This window comes from Chlamydotis macqueenii, chromosome 10 (genome assembly GCF_036417535.1).
Source record: "Chlamydotis macqueenii isolate bChlMac1 chromosome 10, bChlMac1.mat, whole genome shotgun sequence".
Classification (NCBI taxonomy): Eukaryota; Metazoa; Chordata; class Aves; order Otidiformes; family Otididae; genus Chlamydotis; species Chlamydotis macqueenii.
The window spans coordinates 23,089,880-23,110,427 of NC_141565.1; the positions used below are offsets into that span (position 1 = coordinate 23,089,880).

Consider the following 20,548-nt stretch of genomic DNA (forward strand, 5'->3'; position numbering starts at 1 on the left):
GGCTCAGAGCTAGTGTGTCATAGTCTCACCTGCCTGCTTCTAGATTTAGAAAGTATTGGTGTGCTTGGACAGAAATTTTAAGCAAAGGTAAACTGAGTTGCTTTTGTAAAATCCATCGAACCACCTGATTATTTGGGAGAAAAAGGGAAAAACCAAGCAACAGAAGACCATATTTACTCACCTCAATTAGAAGAGGGACTGCAGCATCCACAAGTATATCTAAGACAACCTATCTACAATAATTAATGGCAAAAATATTAGAAACATTGTTTTCTAGTTCTGAACAATACAAGAGAGCAGTCAGTTGTTAATTGTCCGAAACAGTTCTTCAAGTTGCAAAGAGACTACCCAGTACTCTGTAGTTAACATGATAACTTCCCCTCTGGAAACCACTTCTCTGAGCATCCCAGATACAAGCAGGAGCAGTGAAACTCATTTCCCACCACCAAGCCTACTTACCACACTTGAATCCATTTCACAAAACCAAAGAAACAAAGACTAGAGCCACCTGCTGATGCATTAACCCTCAGTTAATTAGCAGCTCACTAAACCACCAGAACGTGCTAATGGCAAAACCTCCCGGGGAGCAACTTGGCTTTTCAGGCGCAGAGGGGATCGGACCACACATGGCAGCGACCAGCCTCAGGAGCTGAAGCTGGAAGCATTTATCCGACCAGCCCCAAACGCCCGTGCTGGAGACGAGACCCACGCAGCACGCTGAACCCAGAGCCCCGCCTGGCAGAGCTCTGAAGTGGCCTGGGCTAATGTGCAAGAAGCAATGGCAACCAATTCATTCACGGACGAAGCATGATACCAAGGCGCTTCTATTGATCATTTGATCTCTTAGACACAGTGTGCCCCGCTGTTGTTTCTTTACTAAATGCTTATACAAAGAAGAGTACATTTAAGAACCAGCGTAATCTTTGTTTAAGCACTCCCTGAAACAGGCGGTTTGACACTCCTCACCTGTACCTGGCTGTGGTAGAACTGCTGTCAGTGAGCCCCAGACCCAACCGGGGTTAATTTACGGTGGCTGTTATATGGCAGTTTTAAGCTATATCCCCATTCTCTCCCTTGAAGCCTGCGTACACGACGTTTTAGCTCGGATGACGTCCGCACACAGAACAACCAGGCACGTGGCATCACTCACCAGGGACAAGAGAGCAGAGCTGCTCTGCTGCAAGGGCCAATTTCAGTTAAATTCATTTTGAATACGGCTCCCTGACTACAGATACTTGAACTTTTGCTTCGTCTTTAAAAGAGGTATTTTCTAACAACACCAACAGACGACTTTTTGATTTCAAAGACGTGAGAGATCAGATAGGGAAGGGCTGCTTTGCTAACTAAAAGAACACTGTAGCTGTAACTGTTCAGAAAAGAACGTAACAGCTAGGAGGGTCTGTGTTCATGTTAATGATGATCTACCCACCGCCACACACATTGAGCCCCTGACGGTGGCTGCGTAAATGAGAATCCCCACAGCGCGGAATCAGACAAAAGCAGGAAACCCAGGAGCTTCTTCCCTGCCAGACGGGGATGCAGGGAACGCCACGCTCAGCAGCTCGCATCCCGAGCCACGGAGCTTTGCCCGTCGGGTGTTCCAGTAGTTCACGCACAACTGCCAGTTGCCACCTGCACTGGAATACGTGGAGGCTTCCACCCTGTGTGAGGGATTGTAATGTTTTTCAGAAGCGAGGTTTAGTAATAGAAACATGTTAGTGGTCTTCCTGGAGATCTACCTTCAGGCAGAGCGTCAAGATGACTTCACAACACCCCTCACTAATGTCGCTTCCTTGCAATGACACTGGCTGGCAAGAGACCAGCTCTTAACGTTCCGCCTGGCAAACCAGCACCACCCGGGCTGCTGCCTGCAGCAAGTTTCCTGCACCAGTGTAGATGGACAAATGTAGAAAATGAAGTTAATGTGTGGTGGACTGCAAGTCTGTAGATTTTACTGAAATAACTAATGTTTTCTTTCTTTAAATGCTACCACCAGACTGTTAAGCTGTGCATTGCCAGTGCTCCATCTCTGGATAAAACAAACTACTGGCAGGTACCTTTTACGGAAAAAAAAAAAAGGTTTTACGAAAATAAGTTCACTCTCTATTAATGTGTGAAAAATGCGCCTTCTTGTGGGGATTCCATTCCGTATAGGATCTCGATTTAAGAGAAATGTGTGGAATTCCTGGAGATAACTACTACATTCAGTATTGCAGGTTATCATACAATTTTTTCCAACCCCATACTAATCTAATCTTGGTAAATACTGCCTAGGGTTTTCTCTTAATGCATGCTAGAGCTTTAATTAGGGTGCCTAGAGGCTGTGTATGGTTGCAACATCCTGTGATAGCTTGATTTAAGAGCAGGACACAGGTCAAACTGGCAATCTAAACGATGAGCTCAAGATACCGCAGACCCAAAAATTACTAAGAAACCTTGGAATTCCTTCCACGTCTGGTTTTATACTGAGCCTTAGCGGTCCAAGGGTCAACCCTGGAATGCAATCATTGTCTTTTTGAGCAGTGAGTTAGCCAGTGCTGTAACTGCAGAACCAGGTTGGATGTGAGAAGTTCTTTGCTGATGGTCACACACACCTGCTTCTCCCACACTGTGCACCTCTCCCTTCGCAGTACTGAAGCCATCAGCCTGCATCAAGTATTCCACAGCCGATACGTCTGACCCAGGAACGTGTGAATCGCTGGTCTGCTACTGACTCTTGGTACTCATGAACGGACTGAAAACTCAAAGACTGAAGGACGGAACTGGAGGATGGACTGATGGAACAGATCAAGTTATCCGACTATTGCCAATACATTACCTTAATTAAGCAACTGTTCTGTTCAGAGCATTAGTACTGAAAGCACCAAACAGATGCAAGAATAGCTCCAAATCAATTCAAGTATTTAAATTTATTGCACTTTATCCTACCACATAACAACTATGACTAACACATAATTTCCCTACTCAATTCCAGAACTCTGAGTCTCCACACCTGTGCAATACACAATTATTTTTGAGATTAATGGGCCTGATCCCAAGATATGCCCAACCCCTACTGAAACTCATGTGTTGTGCATGAAAAGCAGAGGGATGCCTCTCCTCTTTTTTTTTAATTTTTTTTTTTTTCTGGGGGGGGGCGGGGTGGGGACACAGGGGGAAAGGTGGTCTTTCACATAAAGGAGAAGGCAAGTACCAACTAAAAGCTTATTTAAATGGAGAAAATTGTTAGAAACTTTAGTCCCATTCCAAAACAGTGGTCCTAAATACTGAAGACCTATGAGCAACAGTTCTGCACTAATATTTCACATGCTCTGCAATCCAGCCTCCAGTGATACACCTCCTCTGCACCAACTTGAAGCTCTTCATTTCCTCTGCTCCTGTTGTCCAGTTGCCAGTGTCATCAGGCTGAAATAATTTATTTCTGACGACAGAAATACTTCTTTTCCCTGTAAGCTTTTGTTCACCACCAACAGGATCTTGGGTCCTTCTACATCGATAGTGTAAGCAATGGGTTTCAGCGCAACCCCAAGGCAGACATGCTTGAGCAAGCAAAAAAATGTGCCTGCATAAAGGCTATCCCATGTTAATTTAAGCATTCCTTGAAATTTCATTTTCTTTGGGAGCAGTCAGTGATTCTAGAATTGAAACTTTTACTAGTTATAGATTTTCCAAACACGACATCAGCACTTGTAGGCTTCTGAGACTTAAGTATGACAATGATGTACACAGGTAACACAGAGAAAATAAACACGCCAAAATCTCTACAAAGGGCCGCTAAAGGTAACTAACTCAGAGTAACGACGCCAACACTTGCAATGCTTCCTTTGATCACTGCTGGTAGGAAATTCCAATTGTTATTGCTATCCAGCCCCATGCAAGCACCTATTGTAAAGGATGATGATATTCTGCAGAGCAACCTGCCACGAGCTGTGGAATTCCATTATTTAAGGGCAAGATGCAGTTACGTAAGCTGCATTCCACCTGCAGGCTGTGCTTACATCCCGCACCACGCCAAGTCCATTCGGCAACAAGCCGCCCCACGCAATTCACCAGACCCCCAGCTGGCACGCAGAGGGGTAATTCTCTGGGTTATCAGTAATGTCCCTAGTCCCACCTCTAGTATCGGTGCGGGTGGAGGCTCACATACCGTGTTAATTACCAATGTGGGAAGATGTTTCAAGTCTGCTTTACTTCTGCACTGTCACAGCATTCATGAGGCTGTTACACGGAGACAGGACAAGCGCCTCATGAAACCTGTTACTCTTACTTCTTAGAACAGAGTGCCAGAAGTTCATTGCCTTCTGTAAGACGAAGGTGATATCACTGCAACATTTTCCCACACATTCCTCCAAGCAAGATGATGCAGTGGAAGCTCATTCCCTTCTTGAGGGACCCCTCTTGCCTAGAAAATTCACTGTATTTTTAATCATTGCCAGTCGTCACTCACTGAACACCAGCAATGGTTTAAATGGTAATGGTTTAAAACCATTACCCCTTGTCCTATCACAACAGGCCCTGCTAAAAAGTTTTTCCATCTTTCCTGCAGCCCCCTTCAGGCACTGGAAGGCCGCTCTAAGGTCTCCCTGCAGCCTCCTCTTCTCCAGGCTGAACAGCCCCAAAACAGTACAGAGCAAACTTTTTAACATTTCACATGCTGGTTAAACGACCTGAGTATCATTGCAGTTCACAAAAAATACTTTTTTTGGCCTTTTCCTTCTTTCGGTTGAACCTGGCCTCTGCTAGTCAAAACTTCAGCCATATAGGAAAGCACTGTTGGGCTGACCTGAGTCTCTTCTGGGAGAGCAGAACCTTTAAAAGAAAGGGTATGCGTTTTAACTCAGAAAAACTTCCTCAAATACAGTTCAATTTATCTCCATTATTGTACTTTCATAAACCCAGCTAAAACATCTGGACAAAGTCAAGCTGAATAAAAGCTGGATACGATTTTGTACTATCACTCCAGGAGTGAGGAAACTCCCCAGCTAAACACAACACAGCAGCAACAGCGCTCTGTGCTCTTGGGTGACAGTAATTGCATGCCTTCCAAGGACTTCCAAACAGTACAAGACAGAGAGTAGTTTAAACCAAAATACTTGGAAAACACTTCGGATACTTGGGGGGCGCGGGGGAAGAAAAAGGGTGGATGGAGCGAGGAACAAAGCGAACAATCTGAGTTTGGCCTGGGGAAGACATTTGTTGAACCAATCCAAAAACCACCAGGTATTTTGCCTTTAAGTCTTAACAGTAAAGGTGCAATAATTTATGACTCAAATTTTTAAGCTACAGACATTTAGGTTGGTAAACTAACACAGAATCCAAGCAGCAATCCACAAATACAAAATACTGATTTGGTATATGTGAAATAAGAACTAACACTTGAAGACAAGTCTGTGTAAAACTTTCTCAAACTCCTGATAGAAATGGTACAAACGAGTTATCAGATGCAAACATTTAATAAGTTAGTATGCGGTTAAGTGCTTATACAGCATTTCAAAATTTGACAGCCATTACGTAAATAAGAGAAAGGCATTAACCCCATTCATAGAACGAGGACAGAGACCGGGCGAGAGCTTAAAGGATCTGACCAAAGCCACGCAGCGCAGATAGCCATGTTGGGAAGGGAAACCAGCTACTGGAGGCTAAACCCTGGATCATGAAGCTGCATTTTCCCTTCCTGCATGAAGTCCTACATTTTCTTTGCTCAAGTTTTATACACGCTGGTGGCAGCATTTTTCAGTCTGCAGCTCTCAGATCTGCACAGTCACATTCTATTTGAAGCCTCCACCATCAAACATGGTTAGAGACTGGAATTTTGACCTTGCAGCTGTGTAACACAGGCACACCATTTAATAATGTCCTATTTCACCCAAAAAGTGAATACAGGTCCTACAGAGACTTTCGCCAACTTTGAAGTCCAAGTCAGCAACCATGAAAGAATGAAGATTTTTGCACAATTAATAAAGTAATGCTTTATTTTACATAGTCTGGCAGTCATTACGCTTTGGCTGATAGATATATTGGCAAAATTCTACATCTTTTCTGCAGTTTTCCTCCAGTAGACAACAGAGTGCTTTATGACACCATTTGCTACCCCTTACCTCTGCCCTGCAAAGACTCAAACACAAAGGGATTTCCCATTCTAAGGAGCAGTGAGGAGACACGGAGACAAAGTTCTCATCCTACACCCAAACCTAGATAAACACAATCCGTTTTGAGTGCTCCTTCATACAATCACATCGTATGAAGGCTGAGAGAGCTGGGGCTGTTCAGCCTGGAGAAGAGGAGGCTCCAGGGAGACCTTATAGCAGCCTTCCAGTGCCTAAAGGGGGCTGCAGGAAAGGTGGGGAGAGGCTGTTCAGCAGGGCCTGGTGGGACAGGACGAGGAGTGACAGTTTTAAAACAGAGGGAGATAGATTCAGACTGGACATAAGGAAGAAATGTTTTACGCTGAGGGTGGTGGAACCCTGGCCCAGGTCACCCAGAGAGGTGGTGGATGCCCCACCCCCAGAAACATCCCAGGCCAGGTTGGCCGGGGCTCTGAGCAACCTGATCCGGTTGGAGATGTCCCTGCTTCTTGCAGGAGGGTTGGACTGGATGGGCTCTAAAGGTCCCTTCCCACCCAAACCCTTCTGTGATTCTATGATTTTCTATTTTGGTAAACACAGACCAAGCTCTCATTTTTTCCTTCAGTTCATCGTACTGTAGAAGTTATGCATCTTTTACAATTAAAACAAAGAAGTTAAAAAACTGTCAAGGCTAGACAATTCTTTAAGGTAGGCTTGATACAACCAGAGCTAATTCAGTGCAAGACACAATTGGGCCAGACAACTCAAAAACGGAGAGCTAGAAAAACAAACTGGAAACCGTTCTCCTATAGTAAAAAATCAGTGTAAACATTTTTCCAAATCATCCTGCCCGCCGTGATAAAGAACAATGAAAATAGAGTTATCTAAATGAGTTAATTTAAAGCAAATTTGGCTGCCCCATATAAAGAGCTCAGATACAAAATTCATTACTAACTAAAGTTTCTTTTGAGGGGACTATTAAAGTCTGTAGCACCTATGGAGACTTCTGCTGCTTGCAGGCACAGCTCTTGACATGGAACAAGGTAAATCATTAAAAGATGCAATTTCCACTTTCTCACAGTCCCTAAAAATGGCCACATCGGTTTCTTTAAGACGAGGGGACACTCAAAAAAAACTACCAATACATAAGAAAGATACCAACTTATTGCAAAGCCATAGCTTCTTCCTAAAACAGCCTGCAGGATGTGAACTCTGACCTATTTTAAATGCTGATAATGGTATTTTAAAATTTTGATGAATGCATTTCAAAATCTTCACAAATACACACACACACACGGAGGGGAGGGAGAAGACCTTAAACGTAAAGGGAAAATGCAGCTTGCCACATAAGCGTCCAATTAACACTGTAACTCGTCTGTCCAGAGCCGAGCCTGCTCAGTGGGAATGGTTAGATGCAAGAAGAGGGCTGTGCTGGCAGCTGTGTAGAGGTGTTCTTACCTGCAGTGCACTATGCAGCCTCGCTTTTATTCATGGATTGATTTCTTCCAGAGGTTTTACAAACTATACGCATTGGATTGATTCCGTGACAAAACCGCAAGGCCACAGGGATTAACTATTCTCTTCTCTAAAGCAGCTTCTTGAAATAAATTAGAACACTTGCAATTACTAAGGAGCAAAACCTGCTCACAGCAACTCCTTTGTTCTTAAGCGGTGTACGAACAGCAAGCGGCGCTGAGCACTTCAAAGAGAGGAGGGCCCGCTCTCCTCCTGCTTTTGCAGGTGTGTCGCTGGGACAAGTCACACTCTCGACTACTAAAGCATTCTAGCCACTGTAACGCACACGTCTGAGGAACCGCCACACGCAACTATCTTGTACACCCGTGTGTCGGCACAACTGTTAGTTACGTTCCCCCTTCTCGTACAGCCCCTTCTTTCAGTCCCGAGATTAAGCTGCCCCCCAAAAAACCTCCTGGGTAGTTGCAGTGTCAGAGGAACACAACCCGTCCCCGCTCACAGGCAGTCTGCCCCAAGGCACCCCCAAACCCGACAGCCAGCTGAGCCCCTTTGTCTCTGAGAGGCAAGAACAAAAGAGGGAGCTGCCTCCTCCGCACGGACTCGCCCACCTCGGGCGAGCGGAGGTTTCACCGGTAGCCACCGGCGCGTCCGCGGGCGGGACCCACCTTGGAGAGCTGCCGCCGGAGGCTGAAGCGCTGGACCATGGTCTGCCTCGGCCCGCGGGGAGCGGTGCGCGGCGGGGCATGGAGGGCGCGGGGCGGCAGCCGCCTGCGGTCAGCGGAGGCAGCGCATCCTCGGGCAGCGGCAGGCGCGGCCGGGGCCCTCCCGCCCCGGCGCCGGGGACTCCTCCTCGTCCGGGGCGCCCGGGGAGGGAAGGGGAGGGGAGGGCGCTCCCCGCCCGCCGCTGCGGGGGGCGGGCACCGGCAGCCCTGCCCCGCCCCGGCCCCGCCGCCCCCGGAGCGGCAGCCGGCAAGGCCCGGCCCCACGGGGCGTCGGTCGAACGCCGCCCACGCCCGGCGCGGGCGGCTGCGGGCAGCGACGGGCCCAGCGCGGCCCCGGGACACCGCGTCCCGCCCGCCGCTCCCGAGGCAGGCCCGCCCCTCCCGAGGCAGGCCCGCCCCTGTCGGCGGGGCTGGGCCGCGGCGGAGCGGGCTCTGGGAAGCAGGGCCCCGGGAGGCAGGGCCCCGGCTCCGCAGCTGGCCGGTGAGGCGGCCGGGGCGCGGCCCTGCCGGCACCCGGGGGAAGGAGGCCCGCGCCTGCCCGGCAGCCCAGCGAAAGGTTCGCCCGGCCTCGGTGCGCTTTCCAGCAGCGCGGCCTTTCCCTCTTCGGGACGGAAGGGCTCCCGCCGGCACGCCCGTCCCCCGCGGGCCCTGCTCTGACCGGCGGAGCGCGCTGCGGGCCGGCCAGGGGCCGCCGCTGCCCGCGGCCAGGCGTGTCCCGCGGGCAGGAGCGGCCAGGGCCCGGCGCTGAAGGGCAGAGCCCCCCGGCTGCGCTCCCGACCGGGGCTTCCGACAGAAACGCGGCCCTCCCCGGCCTCCGCCCCGCGGCTGCAGCCCGCCGAGGCTGGCGGCAGTGGAGACCGGGAGGACAAGGGCAGCGTCCCCGCCGCGCCGGCTCCCTCGGCCGCCCGGGCTGCGCGCCGCTCGCCTGCGCGGACGGCAGCGTGAGGATGAACTCTTCTTGGGGGAAGGGGCGCGCAACACCCCCCGCAGTCACCAGAAAGTACCCAGAGAAAGTATTCCTCGCTTCCCCCCAGGAACATGCAATAAAGACTACAGTGAAATAGTCAGGTACGCTTTCATTTCTTCAGATGCCTTTTGCATCCTTCAGTTGCTCTTTCTGCCCTACAGTACGTGTGGGTGACGGACACGGTCCTGTCTTCATGCAGCACAGAGGAGTACAGGACTCCATGAGCTGGCTACAGACTCTGCAGCAATGTTTCAAGAAACCAGCAGCAAGGACACGTGCGTTTCCAATTTGTGCCGTTCACACAGAGGTCTGGATCTCAATTAATTGGCTCACGCATCTGCCAGGATTGTTCATAAAAGGAGGAGGGAAACCAAAAACCCCAAACACAAGTAGGAATCTGGTCTCAGTATTTTCATTTTGGATGTAGGATTTTATTTCCAAGCCCTTTTGTAATTGCCTCCTGCCTGCAATTTTGCTCTCATTTCTTTCTCTTCCTCCAACTTAAAACTACTGCATGCTCCTGCTCTGGGTATCAAAATACCCCTCATGATCCTCCCGTACAGAGTTCTTGCCTCACTACGAACCTTTCTGGAATGCACTCATGGCAGGAGCTTTCCCACCATGATACAACTAAGCAGTAAGGCAATACTTAAAGTGAAAACATCAAATACATTTGAACAGAAAATAATGATACTTTGAAAAGATATAAAATTCTATAGAACAGAAGCCAACAGGCCTGCCTTCCTACTTCTTTTTACATATGATAAATACATAAATTTAATAATTTTAAAGACATATCCTGCATCTTCCATTCCTCCTTTTACACAAAATTTTAAAAATGGTATACAAGCCATTGCACACGCATTCTATCTGGATTTAGGTGCAATCCAGAGTCGGACACCTGAAAATTGATAGAGATTTTCCACAATTCTGTCCGAAAGAAGTGGGGAGGCTGGTTTCAAAGCATCATCCTGAATTTAGCAACCATGAAACTTTGCAAATGCCACCTGTTTGAGAATTCCAGTAAAGTGTCACTTTCAGATCCGTAATTCTCAAATACCCCTACTAGCCCCATTTTAGGGATGGAAAAATGGGAAAATTCAGGGGAAGGCCTGAATTCAGCTCCATGGCCTGTGCTGGAAGGTTCTTCCTCACAAAGTCTGGGCACGTACTTCATCGTTGGAATGACTGCAGTCATTGCAGACACTGCAAACAGGTAAACTAGGCATTCACAGACAGGAACAGACTACCACTTAAATATGACAGACAACGCAACCATGCAGCAAGTGACAGAAAAGTAAGAGCAACAGAAATTAGGTCATCAGAGACTACCTGAGATGGTACACACCTGCGTAATTCAATAGCATATGACTTAAGCAAAGACCTACTGAGTTTCCCAGCTTGGTGTGCGTGTTGAAGTAGTGTACTAAGAACGGGTTTGGAGTTTAGACCACTAGATCCTGTCCCAGGGTAAGGGGTAAGGGTTAGATCCCTTACCCTTCTGTAACATTTGCCTCCCAGAATACATTTTTCGGCCTCCTGTGTGGAGAAGGGTGTATCCTGCTGTAATGCACACAACCAATGTTCAAGAGCAAGGTTAGTCTTCCATTCAGTCACCGTGTGAGAAGATACAAAACTTTTGTAGAAATGATCACGCGCCATCCAAAAGGCTCAAGCTGGCAGACAGGCTTTATAAATAGTCAGTACAACTCCTAAGCACTTCTCTTGCTCTTAGATTTCTGTTAATACTAATAGAACTCAGTGACTGACTTGCAGGCGTACATGTTCCGCAAGCAGATGATCTCCACGGCTCTGAGTCCCCGTTTATCATTACGCCTCGGGTACAATCAATAGCAACTTTGAGTTTCACGGCTAAGGTGATTCACGTCTGGTGAATACCCAGTCAGCTGAGTTCTGTCTGACGTGGCAAACAATGAGGCGTAAAAAATTATGCTGGAGTTGTTAAATGGTGAACATGGATGTCTTGGACATCATAGGAAAAAAAAAAGACATTTCTAAGCAGCACAATCACCTTTCCAAGAGCTAGCTGTTCTCATTCACACTGCTGGTGCCTTCTAGTACAAAAGGACACTGAGCACGATCGCAGATCGTATCTCAGCAGCTGGTACAGCCCTTCCTCTGTTCAAAGGATGTGCTTTATTTTCAGTACTGCTAGTCTGCTGCTGCAGTGTGGTGCACTGTCTTCTGTACAGAGAAGAGAGGAACAATGCATGCTTCCTTTGGTTCCAGTCTCCTGGGTTTGTATTGTGTCACAGTCCTTAATGACAAAAAGCCTAAAAAATGCATTGTCTGAACTAAAACACTACTGATAGAGGCCAGACTTTTGAAGAGGATGCAAAAAATCTTGCACCTTTCTTTTTGCCCAGCACTCAGTTAGCTAACTCTAGTTAGCCTAGACACTGTGGAATTTTAGTACTAGATTGACATTTTAACATGGTGGATAAAGACTTCAATTCCAGTATTTCAAAAGCAAATTTTCAACACGAAAAAGAAACCACACCTCAGTGAATTTGAAATGCTAGTCAGAAGTTTGTTTCATGTTGGACACAAAGTTATAGACATGCTTTGCCCATAATATATAAACAAATATTTTTCACTACAGAAAATACAGGAATTCATTCATACAAATATCAAAACTTTTCCTCTACTTGATTGCCTCTACATTATTTTTTCTGTGTCACAGTTTTAAAACTACATAAATTAGTCCTCCCCGTATAGAAGTTATTTGACGTAGGACATCTAAAGAAGACATGTCACCAGAATGGATGATGTTGTCGGATGGCAGAGATTAAGCTAACCACCCGCCACAAATGATTTCATATTCCAAGTTTAATTAAACAAAAGCTTACTGTTCAAACAGCATTCAGCTTGTTTGCTCCAATCATCTACAACAGCAGCAGTTATTCAGTGCCAATGACACAGCCTAATTTACTAGTAAAACTTAAACCTTAAATAGGCTGTCATTATGCAGCTCAAAGAACGTGGAATTAGATCCGAACGTCTGCTTGGGATGGCAGAAGTACTCACAACTGACTATTACTACTTAACCCGCAAAGCGCATTCTGCACCACCGCCAGAACCACCATCGGAATGCTCCGTGAATGTACTGCTAACTTCTAATTGCAGTATTTCTCTGTCTTGACTACATCTATAACCCGTATTTTGCAGACCGATGAAAACCAGTATGTTTTCACAATCAGCCACAAGAAAGTTACTTTAATAAACGTGTGGATATTTTCAGCCTTAAAAAGGCAAATAAAATCAATGCATCAGACAGTTTCCTTTCACATGCTGGGCACATCCAGAAGCTTTAAAGCAGCAGGAAATTTTAAAGGATTTGATACTGCAAGAAAAAAAAAAAAAAGAAAAGAAAAAAATTACGACAGCATCACTGTTGTAGACTCAGTCTGCACGACTTCATCTAACTAGAGCCTGAGTACCTGGGATGCAAACGCACGCACGTTTGACTAGGGCATCACACGTGCTGCATACAGCTGGGACCTGATGGCAGCTATCTCAGCACCTACACTGCAGCGAACAGATCTGCTGTAGTATTCTTTCACAGGAAAGTGCCGGAAGTTTTCTGGGCATACAGCGGGAAACTACAGAAAGGCACTGGATGACTACCACCACGCATGTGACTTGACCTGCATGCTCACAAGAAGACAGGGAGATTGCTCATCTGAGCGAAAGCAGAACACATCCCGAGTAGTGTCATGTACTTAACTCTCAGTACCTGTCTGGGCTGACAGAGAAGGCAAGTGGGCAAGACCTGACCTTAACTGTGTATCAAACTCAAGACTGAAGACGTATCCTACACTGCAAAAGTAGGTTCCACCTGCTTCAGAACAGCTGCTGAGGTCAGGAAATGTCTGGTTGGGTGCTGAACATCTCCAAAGCTACATGCTTTTGTTTCCTTTCTGCTAATTTATCCATCCACTATTCCATGACTGGGGCTTCAACTTGAGTAACGGTTGTCTACATGCTCAGCATTCATTCTCAGAACTTCTACATCATGTACAATTTTTACACTACAACTCAAACACAGACACAGAATTGCAACACAAATCCAAAAAGGAGGGCTCCTTTTTGTATTACATTTAAATGGCTATAGCATTGATCCCTTCGGTACATAGACTTACCTACACGGGAAACTATTTCCTGAATAACTCTGTCTGTGAGCAAAACTACTGGAATCAGGAACAGCTCGCAACTCTTGGGGCCAGAGTATGTCCCAGCTGAGTTTTGACTCCACGTCAGGGCAAGGCTGGATTATCCAGCACTCTCCTCAGACCGTAGTGTCAATGGGAAGGAAGCCCTGGCACAATGGCCAAGAGGATCCCATGGCATGCTCCAGCTACGACAGCTCAAGGGACCTGGATCCCATGGCATGCTACGGCAACGGCGCACACCCAGCTGTTAGAAGTTGGTTGTGCGCTGACTCCATACAAAATTACTCTCTATGTTAGGTACTGGGAAAGTACACTTGACTGCCGTCCGTGGTTGCACAGGCTTGTGGAAAAATGAAGGTGACTTAGGCCAGAATTTTGCCTTGTTAAGGAAAAATGGTTTTAGCCTATTTTTAAAATCATCAAATGTCTTGGAGGCTAGAGACAGAGGAGACATTTGTGGCTGGGCCATGAAGGGTCATGAGAAGGGTCAGTGCAATTCTCTAAATAGAACCTGACTGGAAAGTTACAAAAAGATCAAAGAGAGGTGTTTATTTTTTAACTGTCATCGAAAAGTAACATCTATATATGCATACTTCAGCACTGAAAACCCCAGCTGTGACACGAGAACACTATTTGGTAGCATTCTCCCCTATCAGTAGCAACTCAGAGGTTTCAAAATGCAGAAACATGTTCTGTACAGAGGAAGTGTTCCCTGCTAGAACTTGGGCTCCTCTTCAACTTGGGCTCACTTTTCTCGGAGCCTCAATTTTATAACGAACACGTAGTGCCAACAGCAGAAGAAACTGGTGGGGCTGAGACACTAGAAAAACCTCCTCGTGCTGCCACAGCACATACCAGATGCACAAGGGATTCTGCATCTAGCAGCTGCATCACTCTCCTCTCTGAACTGGGTCGGTACGTCTTGTTCTGCAGTCTGACTATATTCAGAAGCCTTGTGCACACCACTCAATTCCTACTGCAGGAAAACTGTACCACCTTCAACAGCCTCCCTGCCGCACACTGACTGCTGTTGAGACCCCCAGGCTCCTCAGCACTCCTGCGACAACATCCTCCTGGGGCTGAAAATAGCTGCTCCGAAGAACACTCCATCATCTCCTCGTCTTCTTTCCGTGTTCAAAGATGCACCTAGTATTTCTGTATTTCATTTGGGAATCCAAGGACCAGTCAGATGGCTTGTGAAGGAAGTGCAGCTGAACAGCCAGTAATGCAGCGTGGGAGACAAACTCCCTCCACGCCCATGTCAGCACAAAACACTGGAACAAGGGCAGCCAGGGAACGCTGGTCCACGCTGCCATCTTATCCACTGCATCTAAATGTCCCTGTTTCCATGCTGTCTGACACCAGCGATGGGCAGCTCTGGGTAATCCCCTCCCACGCTCAGTGCTTGGTGCCAGCAGTCCCAAGGACTGCCTGGTCCCTCCTCTGTCCGACGCTTTGGACATAGTGCCTCAGTTCCTTCATGGACACCCAGATCTCCTGTCCCCATCAGGCCGCGCGGCTCACAGGCTGGGCGAGACAGATATAGATAAGGGAAAGGAGCCAGCTGGCTGAACTATAATCCAGATCAGACTGAGATGGAACTGGTAGATTAGCAAAACTGATGATAGCAACATTCTCCTTTGCCTCTGCAGCCGAGGCCTCGCACTCAGCATTTCCAAACTGATTTTTATGATCTGCATAATGAATGGCTCCTACTCTTACGCAGAGACACATGCATCTTTTTTCCTTCCTGCACTTTCGATGGGCTATCATAACTCTTTTTTCCTAGTATTACCTACCTTCCTACAGCAATTAATTCCTGTGTATTAGATTAATTGGCGAACTCTTCTCTCTCTGTTCAGGAACATAAAACACTTTAACCATTCAACATAATCCCTCATCATGCTAACACTTCCAAAGCTGCCTATAATATATAGTACTTCTAAAGCCATCGACTGAAGTAGTAATGTGAAACACTTGGACATCCTAAACTTTCAAAGAGATATTCTAAGCAGCTTACTGCATCAGAATTCCTAGAGACACCACCATTAAATTGTATACATATGTGTAAGTATACATAAACATGTAATATACAGACAATCGATTACATCTGAATATTTAGCAAATACTGAAAAGTAAAAGTAGGGAAGTACCAGAAAGCTTCCTACATCCAGACCAGTATAAAATGTGGTTGTAAATGACAAACAGTGTTGAATAAATTAAAGGGAAGAAAGGATGGCAAAAAAAAAAATCAGGAAATATTTTATGTTTATGCAGGTGAACAGTCATTCCAGTGTCATTTACCAACACAACATCCACACATGAGACTTACACAGTTTTGATCTATTTCCACCCAAGGTATTGTCCTTATGGTTTTAAAATTTCAAGAAGCCTTGTCCTCCTGAAGAAATCAAAATTTTCTCCTTGACCCTTTTTTTTTCTTTTAATAAAATTGAAGGCAAGGGGATTAAAATCATCTGCTTAATTTACTGCTGAAACAGTAAATTTTTAGAAGCAGCTCTTCTTTATTAAAAAAGACAGCACAGTTAAGGTTTCTGCAAGGAGGCATACTCTCTTCTCCTGGTTTACACAAGTCCGAAATGCTTGCAGTAGAACTTAGGGCCTTATGAAGAGCTTTGCCAACGAGTCTAGCCAAAAGCAGCGTAAAAGCACATGCTGTGCAGTCAGCCCTAACAGCAGGAAGGCAGGGACCGAGCCTGCAGCACTGCCTTAGAGGGAGGCGGCTCCTCTGGGCGCAGCTGGTTCAGAACTGACCCCACTGTAGTCTGCAGTTCTTGCCCCCACCCAGGAAGGCCTGTAGCCAAACGAACGGCACATTCCACAGAAAATGGGATTACAAGAGAAACTGCTGACAGATAACACTTCATAGCCACGTTGTTTTTGTGTGAATCGACCCACACGCTGCAAAGCGTAGCCACTCTGCAGTGGAACGCTCCGCTGTTCCGTTCACCCCACAGCCAGGCCAGGCCCTCCATTGGCTCCTCTTGTGATAGAAACACTGCAAGTGGAACCAGGGTAGGGAGAATGAAAAAAAAAAAAAAAACAAACCAAACAAAAAAATACCTTGCCCAGGTTAGCAGCATGAACGTTTCTGACTGTCTGCAGCAAACACAGGACTTGTAATTACAAGGAGCATTCATCTAGCAACCATTTAGTGATTTGAGGTTTTTAAAGGTTACAAAACCAGAAAGATCTCAGTGGGACTGAGAAAGCGCACTGAAGTGACCAATGTGGCCCCTGTACATGGAGCTGGTAGGTTCGGATCCTTCCAGGGCTCTGACGAGGCCCCGTGGCAATCAGCCTTGCGCAGCACAGCGCCGTGCCGCGGAGCCGCTGCCTCTGCCCGGTGGTAACACAATGCCCAGCAGTCTCCCGCACACAGACACCTCTGTCTTTGTGTGCGCTGCCAGAATTTTTTCTTTAAAAAAGCTTTGGGTACAATTTTTATCAGTTAAACAAACCTGCTCAGGCACCCATACCATTTATCAACCATAATGCTGTTTCCCGGAAGGAACAGCAATCTCCCCGACTCAACATGTTGATCGAGTACGATGCAGCGCCAGGAGCAAGGCCCCTGTCACCGGCAGTTTTGCCACTGGCTTTCCCAGGGGTAATTCACTGCAACCTAAGCCAAACGGAAGCAAGGCACTCACAGTCCCTGGGCAGGAAGAGTTGCCCGCAACTGAAGCTGCCGCCTGTCCTTCATCTGCACTCCTCTTGGCTGTATTGCTTCTCGAGAGAGCGACGTCTCTTCCTCCGGCAGAGGATGTTCAGCAGAACAACCCATCAGTACTTGCACGCCCAACGTTAAACACCCGCACCCAAGAGATGGGGGCCTGCAGCGCCCGGCGTACTTCACACACAGCTCGCCCCTCCCGGCCCGTGGCCCGCGAGGGGCCAGTGGCACCAGCAGCGGCCGATGCTGTCCTGTCTATGTCCAAACCCTTTCAGAGGGGACATTACTGTGATCTTGGAGATAAGTCTGAAAAGGTAATTCAGCAGTGTTGGAAATCCACTGATGCTTTCCATGAAAACAGCAGCTTACTGTCTGCAGTTCTTATTTCTACACAGTTCCCCTCCCAAACCCCAAGTCTGTTCTCCAAACCAGAAAAAACATTTCTTACCACATTCAGGACAAGTAAAATTCAGATTTTAGTAAAAGCCAGCAAATTTTATTTTCAAATTTAAAATGAACTTGACCTAATGAACTACTGCCTCTGCCTGATATCCTTTCAGGAGAACACAAAACACAATTAGAATTAATTAATTTGTATTACAAAATATCTTGTAACCACTTTTCTTTTTAAAATGCTCAGTAAGAACTGAGTTGGTTTAATATCCCCCTCGTTGAGTTATTCTACAGCTTTTTACTTACACATCAAATTCATAGGTTTTAGCAGGGTTTTTAAAAATTATTTTTAGCATTATATAAGATCAGCAGGAATACATATTTGAAAGAAATCAAAACTTTTTAAATTTAAATGAATAGGTAGATGTCTTACTGATAACCTCTTATGAAAGGACTCTAATATTGAAGTGACCAATATTAGAAGTTTTCTTACTGTAGAAAGTTTGGAGGATAAAAATTTCATGTATTTAAGCATGCACATTCTCAGGATGAACCCTTTAAGTTTATTTTGTATATATTCCAAAATAAAATGTTTTTTAAAATACCCATACTTTCTAAATTTGTTACTATCAGCCTACAGTTTTCTGCATACAACAGGGTATAAGTTGCTTTAGGAAAACAAAATTAGATTCAAGAAAGATGTTTAAACATTTTTCTTCCGGGTTACTTAAAATAAACTGCTTTCATATCACTTGTATTTTCCAGAAAACATTTGATTTAGTGGTTATGTGAAGACACGAAGGCCAGCTTAGCAGCTCCCACCACTCCAGCTTCAGGGGGGACCAAGCGAGCTGTCTGCGTGCCCACCTTCAGAACAGCCACAGCTCCCTCTCTCGACTACCGTGCTGCCGTGAGAACGCTCTGCAGGGAATCCGAGGGCGCCTTCCAAACGGCGCTGGGTCTGGCGTGGCTTTCCCGCTGCCAGCATTGTGCGAGCAGTAAGGGATGGAGGACACCCACCCCGCACAACGGGGAAGAGGCCCCGAGGCGCGGCCAGCGACCACTGCACCTGCATCTCCACCAAACCACCTCAAGCACCTCTGCCCGTTAAAGCCCTTCTTGTTTACGGATCACCAAAGCACTCTCAAATATAAACGATGTCATCCCCACCTAAGAAAATCTCAAACGGGAACACAGAAACAACCAAGTTCACAGAAAAAGTTAATGATTGAGCAGAAAACAGAAACCTATTTCCCTTACTCCAGCATCCTGGCTTTCAGGGGCTGCTGCTGCCACGAGCACGCCTTTGCTTCACTCAGCGTACCAAAACCCGCTAATTCGGGCTTCCTCGCCTGCTTTATTTTAGGCTGCCTTACTTTGGGTAAGGCTCGTCTGTCCTGCGTACGTTCAATAATGGCAGAAAGTACGACTTGTACATAGCACTGCTTATATATATATATATATATATTTTTTTTTTTTAAACTGGAAGTAAAAATTACTTTAGGTTAAAACAAAAAGTTTTACAAGGAGCATATTGCTGTTCCTGGCTAGCACCAGCTTCCACCTGAGTATCGCAGCTCTCCACTTCTCATCAGTACAGTCACAGCCTTCCTACCTTTGTGAAATATTTGAGCATATCCCAGTAAAATCTGCATCCTTCCTGCACACTGTGGGACCAGGAGACTACGTTAATTCTTTTATTCAAGATCTCTGGCTGCAAACGGCACAAGGCAGACAAACACAAAGAGCAAAGCCACAAGCCCTACTGGCTATCAGCGCCCTGGCAGAAGTGCTGTGATACCACTGAGACCTCTCCTCTCTGCCACCCACTTCTTCATTTAAAAAATACCAAATGGAGGTGTTAGGGCTACTGCATGGAAAATGTCAAAGTTTTATTGTTTTAACAGCAATTTCCAACTAAATAATGGTTAGAATCACCGCAGAATAGCAGTTTCAGGAAGCTTCAGAAAGCACTCATGACAACTTTGCAAAAGCGATTATAAATAAGACACATACGTATCACAGTCAATCCTACAATGAGAAATGACTTAACTGTTTTTGAGTTGCCGTGGAATTTGATATTAGCACCGTAGCTATCATACAGTGTTGCTACAGTGAACAACAAGCAAACAAAGCATTATCTTTAACTTTGGTGACGTTATCAGAGAAACTTGGTTCAGTGCATTTCCTAATTGCTCAAATCACCATTTTATTGAAATTTACTCCCGTCCTAAGGGAGATTTGGGGATGGTATTCTTATGATGGTATTGTAATCTGCAAGATATGAACCTGCTAAAAATATTGGTTACACAGCTCCAGTAGCTCTGCACTGGAGTTACAGCACATATGTGTCTCCATACCTTGCTTTATCGTGACTCTGAATCATGTCAGCAAAAGATGTATGGCTGAGTTTTAACAGCAGTGCCTACAGAAGTTAGAATTTTCAGCTTTGTAATTGAGCAACCAAATAACCAGCTCTTTGTGGAGAAAGAGGCAACCACAAATAGCACATGCTCTCAGCTGAAAAACACAGTATCCTATTGCAGGGCACTTGAAGATGCACAAAGCCTATTAAGTTGTTCTATCTACTTTCCAGTCAGTCTGGATTATTCACCTACATTATATTTTCTGTTGTCTTGGACTATTTCATGTTGTGGTGTCAGAAAATATCTTCTTAACTCTGCATCTGCTGATACCTGCTGATAGCTACTGATGCTCCCTTCACCATAATGAACAACTCTTCCCATTCTACAGCATTTACCCTTACTCACTAATACTGCAGCTGAAAGCTTTGGGAAGTGTCAGGCAATTGTATCACAGCGTCTCCCTGTTACCCTGGGAGACAAAGTAGCTTGGGCAGAAAAAGGTGTGCACCACACTGAATCGAACCTACAGACTTGCAAAGGGATTTCAATCTACAACACTGCATTCTTGAGCCTTGCTGTCATTTCAGCTCCTACCAGCACAACAACTCTGACCTGCAGAGTAAAAACCAGTAACTTGAGATCAAATCAGGTGTTCAGAGTAAGGACATA

General features: G+C 46.1%; 1 protein-coding gene across 7 annotated transcripts in view; it reads right to left on the reverse strand.

Moving 5' to 3' along the window:
* Nucleotides 1-20,548, reverse strand: part of TMCC1 (transmembrane and coiled-coil domain family 1) — a 110,580-nt gene that overhangs the window by 53,251 nt on the left and 36,781 nt on the right. Inside the window, exon 1 of one of the 7 annotated variants that reach the window (XM_086756012.1) lies at nt 8,207-8,260. The exons of the other annotated variants lie outside the window; for them this stretch is intronic. Within the exon in view, the coding sequence (XP_086612138.1) occupies nt 8,207-8,245 (39 nt within the window). The 5' untranslated portion in view covers nt 8,246-8,260. Of the gene's footprint in view, nt 1-8,206; nt 8,261-20,548 lie in introns of those variants that run through there. 7 annotated transcript variants of the gene reach the window in all.